We start from the raw sequence: 15031 nt of genomic DNA on the forward strand, positions 1-15031 counted from the left end.
ATCCTTGAAAGATACATAGTTGTAAGGGGCCCCAAGTAGCCAAAACAATCTTGAAAAAGAACAAAGCTGGAGGACCAAAACTCCCTGATTTCAAAACCTAATACAAAGCTACAGAATGAAAATAGTGTCCTACTGGCATAAGGACAGACATATGGACCAAAGGAATGGAATAGACAGCCCAAAAATAAACCATCACATAAGCTGCCAAAAACATCTTTAATAAGGGTGCCAAGATCATTCAATGAAGGACTGTCTTTTCAACAAATGGTGCTTGGACAACTGGACATCCATCTGCAAAAGAATGACATTAGACCCTTAACTTCACACCATATACAAAAATTAACTCAAAATGGGTCAAAGATCTAAATGTAAGGGCTAAAACTATACAATTGTCATTAGAAAACATAGGAAAAAAGCTTCATGACCTTGGCTTAGGTAAAGATTTCTTGGATATGAGACTAAAAGCACAGGCAACAAAAGAAAAGGTAAGAGTTTATCAAAATTAAAGATTTTTGTGCAGAGGACATTTTCAACTCAAAATTAAAGATTTTTGTGCAGAGGACATTTTCAACAGAGTAAAAAGGCAACAAACAGAATGGAAGAAAATATTGGCAAACCATGTATCTAATAAAAGATTAATATCCAGAATCTATAGGGAACCCTAAAACTCAACAACAAAGAAACAACCGAATTCAAAAATGGGCAAAAGATTTGACATTTCTCCAAAGACATACAAATGGTTAATAAACACATGAAAAGAGGGACAATTCAAAAATGGGCAAAATAGACATTTCTCCAAGACATACAAATGGCCAGTAAGCGCATGAAAAGGTGTTCAATATCATTAACCATTAGGGAAATACAAATGAAAATGACAGTGACATCCTCAAGCCCATCAGGATGGCTGTCATCACAAATGGACAATTGCAAGTGCTAGCCAGGATGCAGAGAAATCAGAACTCTCATACATCCCTGGTGGGAATATAAAATGGTGTAACTGCTGTGGAAACAGTTTGACACTTCCTCAAAAGGTTAAACAGAATTTCCCTAGGGCTCAGCAATTCCACTCCTAGGAGTCACACAGAAGAACTGAAAGCACAGCAGACTCTAACAAGTGAAGGTACATGTGCTCAGAGCAACACTATCCACGCCAACCGAAAGGCAGGCACAACCCACATGTCCACAGGAACAGCAGACAGACCAAGTGCTGCCCTGCGGCAGAACCTCTCCACCTGCAAGCGGCCCAACAGGCTGGCACAGCCGGCAGCGTGACAGGCCTCGCCATCATCGTGCTCAGGGAAGAGGACAGTCACGGGAGAGCACACAACGCCACGCGTCCGTTCCCATGAGATCTCCAGGCAGACAGATCGGATGGGGGTTGCCAGGAGCTGGCAGGACAGGGGATTGGAGAGGACTGCCAACAGAGACAGGACTTCTTTCTGTGATGAAAATGCTCTGAAATTAGGTAGTGGTGATGGTTGCACAACTTGTGAATATACTGAAATCCACTGAATTATATAATTTTCACGGGTGAATCTTAGGTCTCTAAATTACATCCCAAATTAAAACCAAAAAATGGCTAAGCATTAACTATTTGTGAAATGAAAAGTAAAGAATAAATATCTACATTTTCTTTTCTCTTCTGAAAACTGCAAGTGGCCACACATTGGGCCAGCCGCCGCCCCAAGCTCTGCACAGAGGGAAGTGGGCCAGCAGCAGGCTCACCTTGAGGTGCTGGTGCATGCAGTACCGGCACACCCGACGCTTAGTCTCCTGCGTGACATCACTGGAGAAAGGAATAAACCCACATTTTGGCTGCAAAATAAATATGGAAGAAGAAAAAATGCTTAGGGAGAAATCATGTACCTTTAAGTATATATATAAGCAACTACAAGATGATGAAGTGCAATACCCAGGACAATCAGCAAGGGCTACATAGAAACATCCCCGAAGGCCGCTTTTCTCTTCAGGCTGCAGTGGGAACTGACACCTTGCTCATCGCATCACAGAAACATCTCTGCCGCTGCCTCCTTCTCACAGGGGAAGCAGCCGTACCTCACCTGCTGGCTTGGCAAAGCAGACACAGTGGCTTTGGTCCTCACTACAGAAAGCAACTGCAAAGTGTCCTGGAGTGTGGAGCTGCCCCGAGCACGTAAGCTCCAGGAGGCAGAACCCTGTGCCCTCTGGCAAGAAGGTGGGGATGGCAGGGCCCATCTGACGGTGGCTAGGCTCCCAGTTCCAGCTGCCTTTGTAAGCCACGGTTTTGGTCATCATGACATACAAGCCTGAGCTTGCTGTCAGGGCACTGAAAACCATGCCGCCTGCCATTTGTGACACCTGAGACACGCACCTCTGGTTGGAGGAACAAAACAACAGTCTACACTGAGCACCCAGGCATATGAGTGCTCAGGGCCCCAGGTAACCCAGATGTCCCCACAGGGGTTTGGCAGAGGAGGTAGAAAAGGCCTGGGTCATCTGGGAGGCTTCCTGAGGGAGACAAGTGATGCCCATTGTCACCCCTGCCTCAGGACTCCTGGCTGCAACAGACTGCAGCCTTCAAAGTCATATATGCTTCTGTGTCCCTAGGGAGGTCTCTCCAGAGCAGGACAGAAGCTAAGGAATGGAGGGCTACCTGGTTTAAAGGGTGACCTTCAAACTGAGCTCTGGTAGCATGGGGTGCAGTGTCACCAAGTGGCTATGAGGGCATGGCTGGACCTAAGGAGGTCAGGGAGCTTGGGGAGCTGCACCCTCCAGGGAAAACCTCTAGGGAGGGTGGAACCTGACCCATTTCCCCCTGGTAGACATTGGCCAGGGCTTCATCCCTGGCTGGCTGCCTGTAGTAACGCCCAGGAGCGGGCCACATCTGGAGCCCTGGGGAGCCATGCCCCTCGGGTCTGGCCAGTAGAAGAAACCAGAGTCATGAGGTGCAGCAGGAAGCACGCCGAGTCTTTGGGAGCTGGGGGTGGCCTGGGCCTGAGAAAGGGCCCCAGGGAACAGGAGCTGCTATGGAAAGTGTGCTCCAGCAGGTGACTCATGGACTCAGAGCCTGGACTCACCTTTCCCTCTCCCCACACCACTTCCCACTGCCAAAAGTTCACCTTGATCTCTACACACAGAATCGGTCGGTGCTCTGCAAAACGGTAGGTCTGAAGTCTGGCTAAGTTAGGAAGGCACAGAGCATAACCACTGAGAGTGTCCAGGTCCTTATCACAGCGAGATTCTGGAAAACAGCAAGGGAAATCCTGAGGATTGGCACAAGAGAGAAAAGGCAGCTTGGTGGGCTTCTGCGGGGGATCAGTCCTGCCCCAAGGAGGGCTGGCGGAGGCTGGGGCAGCCACACAGGTAGTCCTATGCCCATGCAGCCAAGCATCCACAGGAGCCGACACAGGCATCCTCCTTGTGCCCATTCACCATCAGTGCTGGAGAAGGGGGCACCATCCGCACGACTCTGGTGGGGGCGGACGCTCAAAGCTCACAGAACAGCTTCGTGAATCCTTCCAGCAAGTGATCAGACCTGAGGTTATTCTAGGGGACTCCCTAACATGCAATTGTCCTTAGAAGAAGGACAGTCTCAGGACTGCTCCATCCTGCCATTCACTTCATCAAGGGGCTCAGAGGAGGGAGGCCGCAGCCTCCTGCTGGTGGCAGAGTGGCTCCCTCACAACGCCCAGACATGTGCTACCTCAGCCCCGGCTGCAAGGGGCTCTTCTGGGCAGCCACTCAAAAGCCACCTCAGGCCCCAGTGGAGTCGGTGTCCTGCCACTGAGCAGGGTGATGATGAGTCGTTATCACAAGGGGGACAGAGTTTAGTGCCATCAAGTAGTATGGAGCCAACTGCTAATTATAAACTAAAGCGATGACACACAGCAGCACTAGTGGCTGGGCCGCAGAGTCCGAGAGCAGGCGTCAGGCTGATTGGTCCCAAGGAAAACAGCTGAGACGGTCCTGTGGTGACATGCCCGCAGCCCCCTCCTCCTCCCCGCCCTTTCCCACACACGGAGCTCTGTTCCTTGCTGCTTGCCAAACTGGGAGCTCCAGGGCATGTGTCCTGTTTGTTTTCCACTTTCTAACCAAGGAGGAAGGATGCCAGGTGGGCCACCTGCATACCCTGACTGCCTGGCTGTGGCTTGGAGAGGGCATGGCCACTCCGACAAGAAGACTTCCTGTGACTCAGTCTCTGACTGTAAAGAAAAGGCTTTAATGTGGTTACTGTCGTTACCCCATGAGCAAGTGTGGGGAGGGTACTTGAGGCAAGAGGGGAGGCACGTGAGGGAACGGGGAGGGCATGTGAGGGGCGCGGGCAGAGAGGGAGGGTATTTGGCAACTGCTGTCCTGAATGGAATTTTGAGCTCCTAGGATTTCTACCCTTGATATTGAAGTTTCTGGCAAAAGAATTGCTCAAAACAGTGTCTACCCAACATGAGTGATAATAACAAACACTTTTTAAATGGAGTATTTTAAATTACAAAGCTTACAAGGTAAAAGACCTTACCTGGTCTCTCAGACTGTATCTTTAAACAAAGTTGTTTCACAAAATCTAAAGGCAGCTGAACAACCTCCTGTAAGAACAAATGTGAAATATTCAGCATTGTGTTGCACAACGTGAATGCACTTTATTCCACAGAAATGCATGCTGAAAAATGGAAAAGTTTATGTGGCCCAAATTTTACCACATTCAGGAAATATTCAGTATGTGGGTTTTAGGGTCAAAGTAGCTCCATGATTTAAGGACCTATTCTGATTACCCAGAGACATGCTGTTTCTCTTCACTGAGAGAGGCCCTCCTCAGAGCAGCTGGTGTCCACGATGGTGGGGACAAGCAGACGGCCACCAGCACCTTGTCTCCCTTTCGTGGTCTGTGGATAGTGGGCGGGGGCCAGAAGCAGTTCACTGCCTGCACAAACACTCCCCTCCGGCTTTCTCCTCGGACAGCATCAGGCTTCTCACACCCACCAAGGAGCACTGGAGGAAAGGGTTAGATTGAGTTACCCACCTCTAGGTGAGGCATCCTGTGTGGCCCTCAGCCACGGGACTCAGGGGGCCTGATGTTCAGTGCATTTGAGTGGAAAACAGAGTAATTTCTCTCCCCTTTGCTGTTTTTTTGCAGTTTTCCTAAGTAAGAGGCTTTACCTAACCTATGTTGCTCACTGTCTCCCCTTGTTTACAGTGTGGCAGAATGCTGACTTCTGAAGAAGTCCCCACAGGACTTAAGAGACCAACCTAGAATGAGAATGCCCGAGTCCTGCCTCCTACATGCTGCACCTTCTCCATCTCTCCCTGTCCCACCCTGTCACATGGACATGCTGGCCCATAGCCACCCTGCCACATGCATGTGCAGGCCACGGCTGCACCGTCACATGGGCACACCCATCCTGCCACATGCATGTGGGCCCATGGCCGGCCTGCAGTTTGCTCTGGTTCCAACGTAGTTTCCTTGCCAGGCTGCTGTACAACTTAATTCATGATTTTGCCATTTACCAAAACATGCTACAAACTGATAACAGATGAGTTACTAAAAAATTTAGTTCTGAATTAGGTAAAATGAAACAAAGGAAAGGAGTAATAATTTAAAAAATTCAAAACTTAGACCATCTCACAAAAGACCAAGTTTTCCCTTCACTTTAAAGAAACCACAAGTACAAAGTGAAGATTACAGCTGCTGTGCAAGAAAGATAGAGAACCTCATCAAGATCCTCTCACAGGAACACCTTGGCCCGCACACCACAAGGTCCTGGAGGACCTTCTCCATCTCTCCCTGTCCCACCCTGTCACGCCAGCCACGCCCATCCCAGGCCACACATGGTGGGCTCCAGATGCTCACTGGCTGGGCAAGGGATCTAGCCTGGCACAGGCATCCTCGCTGCATGATGGAGACTTGGAGAGGAGCAGACAGGGTCAAGTGAGAGCCAAAAGCGGCTCGGCTACTCACGCCACCGTGCTTACCTGCTGACATGGCCTGGTCTCTGGGCACAGGCACCAGAGTGAAAAGGAAAAGCACACTTCTTTGAACAACCTTAAATTCCTGATTTTATAAGGAACTCTACCTATGTTTTAAGTTAGAACAATGATTCCAGTAGGCATCCTTAACATCAGTTTGCATTACCAACCCTTGATTCAGATTCACAAGCCAGTATTCACTGTGACCTCCCACCTGATGGCCAGGTGGCTGGCCTGCCCCACACAGTGCATCCACTTAGGGAGAAGCTGGTGAGCCCACCAATGCTCCCACGGAGTGTGACACAGAGGCTTCCCTGCTGACACACCAGCCCTGGCAGGGGTGAAGGGACACTGCGAGGACAGAGCCACCAGCCTGGAGGGCTGAGCAGAGCATCCCATCCAGTCTTCTGGAAGTTCCCTGGGAACACATCCCCTCACTCAGCACCTGGGGGCCGGCCAACGCCTCTGCCATGTCAAGTTCATGTGTGAAGCAGAGGCTGCCCTGCGGCATCCCACCTCGGGGAGCCGAGTCAGCCAAAGAGAGGCAGAAATTCTGAATCCCACTGTGGCCCACTGCCCCTGCACTGAAGGCGCGGATGCCTGGCAGCACAAGGGCAATGAACAGCCTCGACCCAGTTCCTAATTGCCAGCTGCCCTGGAGACAGGCCCAGGCCCGTCCCCAGACCAGCCTGGCAGGGCTAAGGTGGCGCAGTATGAGGTGTGTCTGCTGCTGGGTCTGGGCCTTGCCCCAGGACACAGAGAAGGACCACTTCTGGGAGTGCTACTCGGCCCGACCCAGGTCTGCAGCCAGAGAAAAGAGCATGTTTTACACAGCCTGGTTTTACCTGGACATGGTCTCGTGTGGCCAGAGAGGTGCTGCTCCCACCCATCGGCCCTGCCTGGGCCTGAGGGGTGCACCCGCCTGGAGGGAGAGCCACTGCCTTGTGCCTCCTGGAGGAGGTTCTCTGTGGAACAGACGCTCCCAGGATGTGACCGCACGGGCTCACCACGTCTGCCCAGAGCCCCACCCCGTAAACAGAACCAGACAAGCCAGAGCAAGCCCTAGGCCCTGGGGGACATCCAGACGCTGTTCAACCTGCCAAGCCCCGCCCATGGAACCCTGACTCTGCATCACCCTTCTGTGCCGCTGGCACCCCAGCCCTCTCACCCTCGGGACGCAGGCCTAGAGCCCCAGGTGATGCAAGACAAAGAACTTTCCATCAGCAGGGCAGGGACACACTCCCAGTGGCCCACCCGTACTCACTCAGATGCCAGTGGCTGCCCGAGCAGGCCGCTCAGACCCAGTTTCAGGTTTATAACCCACTGAGCATCTGGGGATCTCCCTGGGGTGGTGACTCCCCTGTGCGGTGCCACACTGCCTCGGGCTGTCCACACCACCAGAGCCACTTGGATGCTGTGGAAACAGCAGCAGGACTGGGCCAGGCCTCCTCTGAGGCTGCACGGGGTACTGGGCTGAGTCCACGTCAGGACCACCATGCTGCAAGGCTGGGCCACACCAGAGGAGGGCCCCTCCACCAGCCTCCAGATGAGAGCACAGCCCCAGTGCCCCACGGCACCACCCTTAGTCCACGGACGCCATGGAAGGGCCCTCCTCAGGGGGAGTCAGGCAGCCCTTCAGCTCCCAAGCAGCTGCCACTCACTGTCCTCAGGGTGGCGTCCTTGGGGTGGACATGGGATGCAGCCCGTCCATACAAAACAGGCAGGGCTCTGGGGGCGCAGGTGGCAGAGCTGCTGGCCTGCTCAGGGCTCTGATGCGAGGCACGTGGAAAGGCCACAGGAGCAGAGAAGCAGATGCAATCAAAGCCGGGGCACAGAGCAACCAGCCCAGGCGGGGCCCAGGTCACCTGCTCTGAAGCTCACCAGGACCACAGGGCCACTGTGGCTTCCTCCGCCACCCCAGCACCTGTGTTCACACAGCAGACCACGCCTGAACAGGCACTCCTCTTGGATACTGAGCTCGGAAAGAGCCAGCAGGGCAGACCGCCCCAGGGCAGGGGCTCTCCCACCAGGCAGGGCACATCTCCCAGCACGAGGCCCTTTCTCCCTAAATTGCTCAAAGGTGCCCTCAGGGGCAGAGTGCTCGGTGACAGCGTGTGGAGCTCACTCAGGAGTCCTCACCAAGCTGGAGGCCTCCAGGGGCTGGTGCAGAGGCTGGGGTCCCAGCACGTGGGGGTCTCACATGGTCCCTCTGAACCTCACGCTGCTCAGCTAGGAAAAAGTCAGTGCTCAGCACACACATGCACGTGGAGGATGCAAATGACATGAGGGTCCACAATCAAGTGACAAGTTCCAAATTCTTCTCAAGGAGCTGGTATGACCAACCCAGAATGTACCCATGAACTTAATCCACGCACATAAAAATCACTTACCCCACAATGAACATAGTTCTCTCCCAAAAACTCTTTCATGACATTTTTGCCAAAGTCCACTATGTTCTGCAGGTGCTGCAGTATCTCTTCCAAGGTCTGTAAGAAGAGAAGCACAGGAAAGCCTCAATGACCGAGACCTCCGAGGGTGTGCTGGAAGCAGTGGACTAGGCCTGCCTCTCAGACAGAAGCCAGTGGCCCTGGATTTGGAGAAGGGCAAGTCTTGCTGGGAAGGCCTCCAGACCCCCGAGGCTGCCTCTGCACTCCCCTGGGGCCATTGGTCTGAGAAGACCTGCACCCCATCCTCCTCCCTCCAGGAACACTCACAGTTGCCTGTGTCCCCTCCCCCCAAGGAATCAACTTTGAAAATCTCTCCCGTCCAAAAACCACCAGGTATTTAGACTTTACTCTGCAGCCTCTAAACATGGAATAAAGTATCTTCCTCCCAGTCTGAGTCTTAGGGAACCCAGAAGCTGTGAGATTTGGATGGGACAGGAAACCAGTCACGTCCCTCACTCTGACCCACCAGTAAGGCAGCTGGTGTCACATCATGCCTTTTATATAATAAAGATGTATATTGTTCCTTGAAGATGCCTTCTCAAGAAACGCAAACAGGAAAACCCAAAGAGGCTCCCAGATGCTGAGTGGGGAGGGGGAGGCTGCGGCAGCCTCCCCGGCACTCACGCCCCCTTGGGGATGGGGGAATAGCGCCTGCAGGACTGCAGCAGCTGAGGCAGAAACGCCCAGGTTCCTGGCCCTCACCTTCCTCCCGCCCGGCTTCTCCCCGGCCCACCTCCCTCTGGGAGGCTAACCCCCAAGGCCCTGCATTTCCCTGGTGGTTCTGCCTTTCCCTGAATGGTCATCAGCCATCTGCCTCATCCCCTTTCTCATTGCCTCTCCAGACTCAAAACGAGGTGCTGACCCCTCTCCCATACCCCAATATTGCACCCAGTTTCCACTCCCCACACACAACCGCCACCCTCCCTGGTGGGCTGTGCCCTGTGGCTCTTGCCTTGTCTCCCCTTGAGGATGACAGCCACTGGGTGGGCAGGCGGCAGCGGCTTCCTGAGGCCGTCCACAGTATTTGGCTTGGATGACTCAGTGAGCAGAAACCCAACACTCCATCTGAACCGCCTGTTGTGACTTGTAACACTGACCTTTGGCCCAGCATCACAGGCATCACTGTCCCTGATGCAATCCCACAGACAGGAACCTAGGCAGCGGGCTGTAAGGCAAGGGCCCAGGCAAAGTTACCGGCCCATGGTGCCCCCAGCAGCTGATGCCCAGGACCTGCAGGAGTGAGGACACCCCTGCACTGCACACTAGGTCATGTTTAAATTCCTATATTAGCTTTAATACTTCTGCATCAGAAGAAAAGTCAAAGTTTTCTTAAATAATTGTTTTACTGACTGGGTGGCAAATCCACTGATTTTACCTTCTTCCTATTTGGAGGAAACTTCAGAAAACGCAGTACCACACAGCGCTGTAGGGAAATAAAATGAAGTCTGATTAGTATCTGCACAAAGCCCAAGGGTGAGGGCAGGTGGCTGGGGGTTATCCTCAGTTGCATGGCCCACCGGCAGCCCAGATCTCCAGGGGAGCCAGCACTGGGCCACATGCAAAGGGAGAAAACTTGACACAGCCAACCCACTGCCAGGAGTACACCTTAAGGAAACAACTAAGGATGTGCAGGTTTCAGCTACTGAATAAGTATTGCTTAAAATTCCACATAAAAATATCAGACAAAATAGACTTCAAAACAAAGAAAGTAACAAGAGATAAAGAAGGACATTATATAATGATAAAGGGGTCAGTCCAACAAGAGGATATAACCATTATAAACATATATGCACCCAACACAGGAGCACCAGCATATGTGAAACAAATGCTAACAGAACTAAAGGAGGAAATAGAATGCAATCATTCATTTTAGGAGACTTCAACACACCATTCACTCCAAAGGACAGACGCCCCAGACAGAAAATAAGTAAGGACACAGAGGCACTGAACAACACACTAGAACAGATGGACCTAATAGAAATCTACAGAACTTTATATCCAAAAGCAACAGGATACACATTCTTCTCAAGTGCACATGGAACATTCTCCAGAATAGACCACATACTAGGCCACAAAAAGAGCCTCAGTAAATTCAAAAACATTGAAATTCTACCAACCAACTTTTCAGACCACAAAGGTAAAAAACTAGAAATAAATTGTACAAAGAAAGCAAAAAGGCTCACAAACACATGGAGGCTTAACAACATGCTCCTAAATAATCAATGGATCAACGACCAAATTAAAATAGAGATCAAGCAATATATGGAAGCAAACAACAACAACACAAAGCCCCAACTTCATGGGAGGCAGCGAAAGCAGTTTAAGTGGAAAGTATATAGCAATCCAGGCATACTTAAAGAAGGAAGAACAATCCCAAATGAATAGTCGAAAGTCAAAATTATCGAAACTGGAAAAAGAAGAACAAATGAGGCCTAACGTCAGCAAAAGGAGGGACATAATAAAGATCAGAGAAGAAATAAATAAAATTGAGAAGAATAAAATGAGAAAAAAAAATCAATGAAACCAAGAGCTGGTTCTTTGAGAAAATAAACAAAATAGATAAGCCTCTAGCCAGACTTATTAAGAGAAAAAGAGAATCAACACACGTCAACAGAATCAGAAATGAGAAAGGAAAAATCACGATGGACCCCACAGAAATACAAAAAATTATTAGAGAATAATAATGTGGGTGACAGCACAGGATCAGGGTCTCTGGCCACTGAGTGCTCTGTGGCCTTGAAGATGTGGATAAAGGATTTTCTACATATTTATGCTGTCAGGAAACATAGGATTCTAAAGTCTCCAACCAAACAAGGGGAGGAAGTGCACCAGAGTGTCAACAGCAATTACTTTTTCCAGTGGGAAAACACTGGGTGCTTTCTTACCTTCTGTGGGGCAGTTGGAAGAAGCATTAACTGACGCAAGATAAAAATAAAAGACCCCAAGAAACAATACATTCAAGGCTGAGGAGGGAGGCTAGGTAGAGTTCGGACTCCAGGGCCTCTCAGCAAAGACAAGGAGAGGGCTTCCCAGACTGTGGGCATCAGCACACTGGCATCTCAGGCCACGGCCTCCACGCTGGAGGACAGGCCCAGGCCGGAGAGCCGTCAGGACATGACTCCCTGTAGGGCTGAAGCAGATGCAGTGTGAGCCACGTGGTGGGGGCAGCACAGTGAGGTGTAAGCCCAGGTGACAGTTGGGGCAGGACAGTGAGGTGCCCACATGGTCCCTGACAGGGTGGGAAATCCACCATGCAGAAGAGAAGCACATGATCTGTAAACCCACAACTGCAGGGGCACAGTGAGGGTGTCAAACAGAAGCTCCAGCAGGTCTGCGGGGAGCCTCCACGGTCCCCAGGCCCTCAGGCCACAGCACTGTCCACACACACACCATGAGGCGGCGGCTGGCGCCCCAGCCTGGCCCTTCTCAAGTGGGCACAGAAACAGGACAGCCAGACAGCTGCTGTCCAAAGTTCTGCTGGCCAGGGAGGGGAGGAAGGAGGATGGAAAGGAGGGGGAGGAACGGGGAGGCGGAAGGGGAAGCGGGGGAGGGCTGGCCAGGCCAGGAAGCGCCCAGAGCCTGAGGCCACCCCGACTGGGCAGACCCTCCCGTGCTAGCACGGCAGAGCTCAGTGCCTGCCAAGGCCAAAGCTGGAAACCACCAAAGGGAGTGGGGTTTGGAAAAAACAAATCCTAACCATTTAACTTGGGAGACCCCAGGAATAAGTAAGTCAGGGCTACGTGTAGCCCGCTCTGAGACCTCGCCAGGGAAGCCACAGCTGCTATAGCAGCCTGTACCAATATTATTAAAACTCTCAAATACAGAGTAAGTTACTTGTTAAAAAAAAGTACTAGAGGCAACAAAAAGTGGACTCTTGCACCAGATTCAGGAGAAAATTAAAGCTGGACTCCCAGGACTTGAATATATCATATTCCCAAAAAAACAGAACAATTCTCATTTGCTTCCAACTTCTCCATTAAGCAGTATGATCTATGAGCCAAAAATCCTAAAATACAAGGCACAAGAGAGAAACAGCCCCCTACTGCTTGGACCTCACATCTTCAGGATGCAGGCAAACACCGCAGGGCATCAGAACTTTCACAGAAAGAAAGGGCTTGAAGCCCCTCAGAGTCTTAGAACATAAAACCCAGAAGATGGGAAATGAGCAGCTTCTTCATGCTTCTGACAAACGACCCTCATTGGCAGGCCTTCCAGGTCACCTCTGACAAGAAGGAAAGCGTCATGCCTGCTGAACAGGGACAGGCACGGCTGCCACTGTGTACCCGGCACCCTGCAGATGGACAGCTGAGGGCAGCCCTGGGCTCTCTGCCTGCTCTGCTCAGCCACTCCTACCTCTGGAGAGATCAAATGACAGAACAGACTGCGGTGACCTTCACAGGACAGGGTGCCGAGCCAAAGCCAGCAAGGTGAAGGTGAAGCAGTGCCCACAAGGGCAGCCGCAGGTGTCCTGGCCAGCTCATCAGGCACACAGGGTGACGTTCCCACCAGAACGAGTAGCAGCACCTTCAGGCTGCATGAGGGAAGGGAAGGACCTGTCCACAAGGCAAAGCCCTTGCCCAAAATCTCACAGGGTCAACGCCTGGGGCTCTGGGCCCACGAGGTGCAGAGCTGAGCCACCACAGCCTTGGAGCGCCTTGGAGGGTCAGTACTGGGGGAGGATTGGATTAGCGCTAGCACCCAAGGGTGCACCAGGCTGAGGGGGACAGACGCCAGGCACCAGGGCCACCTCGGCGGGAAAGGAAGGACCGGGCCTACTGTTGGCGTCTCACACTGCCCTCACTGCCTAGCCCTCCTACAGCCTGTGCTCAGCTCCTCCATCCTCAGGCCCCCTTTTCTGCAAGCCCTGCAGTCCTCAAAGTGAGTCTGTCTGTCTATCTGACCCCATGGTCCTTCACTGCAGGTCCTAGGCCTGGCACTGGCTGCCTAAAGGCTCCTGCATTCTGACACTGGAGAGGAGGGAAACAGACTCATCACTTTTTAAAGACTTTCAATTCTGGAAGAAGATGATGACCTTCAACACAGTCTGTCTCCAGGTATGGAAGAGGCCTGAGGAAGGCTGCCCTGTGCCTTGGAACAAAGGGGGCAGACCTGGGGAGCCTGCTTTACATAAAAAGAATGTATGCCATCCCATACTAAGGCACTGGAAGTGGAATACTTGTCTTTGTGAAATCATTCAGGGGTCACCCCAATAGTCCAACAGAAGGAGCTCATGTTGGAATACCCCACACTTCACCCAACCTTGAAACACAACCTTGAAACACAAGGGTGCCCAGTAGATGGCATAGGGAAGAATGACTTCCGGGTACATCTTGTCTGTTAATTCATCTAAAGATCTTGAGCAAAGCCTGTACTCAGTCCTTCAGCTCCCTGACTGTGCTAACAGGGCACAAGATGCAACGGCAGAGCTCAGGGGCCACCTGGGTTGATTGCAGCTGACCCTGGAGCTGACCCAGCACACCCCTTATGGAACCTCTCAGAACTTGCACCAACCCAGGAGCTGCAGGACTGGGTCAGGGCTCTTCACCATGAGTCCAAAGGGACGACAGTTGTCACTTGCTAGGCATAGCTAGTCTAGCTCTGCTCACCATCTTTCTAGCAATTCCACAAAAGGGACTGTGTTGCTAGTTTCACTTTCAAATGCAGAATCTGAGCCTGGGCCAGGCAGTGGCAGGACTGGGATTCTGCCAGCTCTGTTAATCCAACACCCCTGCCCACAATCCACCCCCAACCTAGGGCTCCTCCCCTCCGCTCACCACATGCCTATCTGTTTCTATTAGGCAGAAAGATGTCAGAGAGACCTGGGCTTTCACACAAACCCACAAACTGGTCTTACTGGATTCACCTCCTTAGGAGTTCTTTGGAACTCCCATCCTCACTGAATTAAAAAAGGGAAGCCCTTTAAGTTCTAGAAGGCGCTGGGGAAGAGCCCGTGGGCAGAGTTCGGTTACTTAGCAGCAGCAGAACAGCAGTGATTGGTCTCAGATGCTCAGCCCCCTCCAAGCGGAGAGGTGGCACTATCCTGGCGCTGGGATTCTCCCTCCGCAGCTGCCAGAACCTCCGTCTCTGTCTGGTATCCGCCGCTCCGGGCAGCTGGAGGCCGCACCGCGTGACGCCAGGCCGGAGTGCTGGGGGTCACGGCACCGTTCCGGAGAAGGGGAAAGCTGGGGGGACGGAGCACCGTCCCAGGGACAAGGGGTGCTGGGGGAAACGAGGAACCGACCCGGGAGATGGGGCGCTGGGGACAGACGGAAGCGGACCAGGGACAGGGGTGCTGGGAGGCCGAGCCGGGAGAAGGAGAAGCTAGGGGACCAACACGGAGAGAGAAGTGCTGGGGGGACGTGGTACCGCCGGGGGGGAGGGAGGAGCCCCGGACCGTGCCTGACGTCCCTCACTCACCTGCGCATGGGCTACCACCAGGCTCTTGTTGCCTTCGCCGTGGTACCCCCATTCATTCTCGTCCATCTTCCCCTCGTCCATGCCCCAGTGCGGCCCTGGAGCGTCGCGAGGCCGCGAGCTAGGGCAGCCAGTCCGCCTGGGCGCAGCCGCCGCCACCGGGGGAGGAGTGCCTGTCAGCCGTGGCTCCACTCGACCCCGCCGCCCCCACTAGCAGACGAGGGCCGCCGGAA

At 52.6% G+C, this 15031-nt stretch overlaps 1 protein-coding gene across 5 annotated transcripts in view; it reads right to left on the bottom strand.

Moving 5' to 3' along the window:
* The window catches only part of IPPK (inositol-pentakisphosphate 2-kinase), a 43920-nt gene extending 28889 nt beyond the window's left edge, over positions 1-15031 (bottom strand). For 3 of the 5 annotated variants that reach the window (XM_073228886.1, XM_073228884.1, XM_073228885.1), the window contains exons 1-5: positions 9337-9620; positions 8328-8423; positions 4493-4559; positions 3099-3220; positions 1726-1815 (exon numbers count right to left, since the gene is read on the bottom strand). In XM_073228886.1, the coding sequence (XP_073084987.1) occupies positions 1726-1815; positions 3099-3220; positions 4493-4559; positions 8328-8423; positions 9337-9504 (543 nt within the window). In that variant the 5' untranslated portion in view covers positions 9505-9620. Of the gene's footprint in view, positions 1-1725; positions 1816-3098; positions 3221-4492; positions 4560-8327; positions 8424-9336; positions 9634-9759; positions 9808-14801 lie in introns of those variants that run through there. The other 2 variants (XM_073228887.1, XM_073228888.1) reach the window with 2 other exon arrangements.

The sequence above is a fragment of the Manis javanica genome, chromosome 2 (assembly GCF_040802235.1).
Source record: "Manis javanica isolate MJ-LG chromosome 2, MJ_LKY, whole genome shotgun sequence".
Classification (NCBI taxonomy): domain Eukaryota; kingdom Metazoa; phylum Chordata; class Mammalia; order Pholidota; family Manidae; genus Manis; species Manis javanica.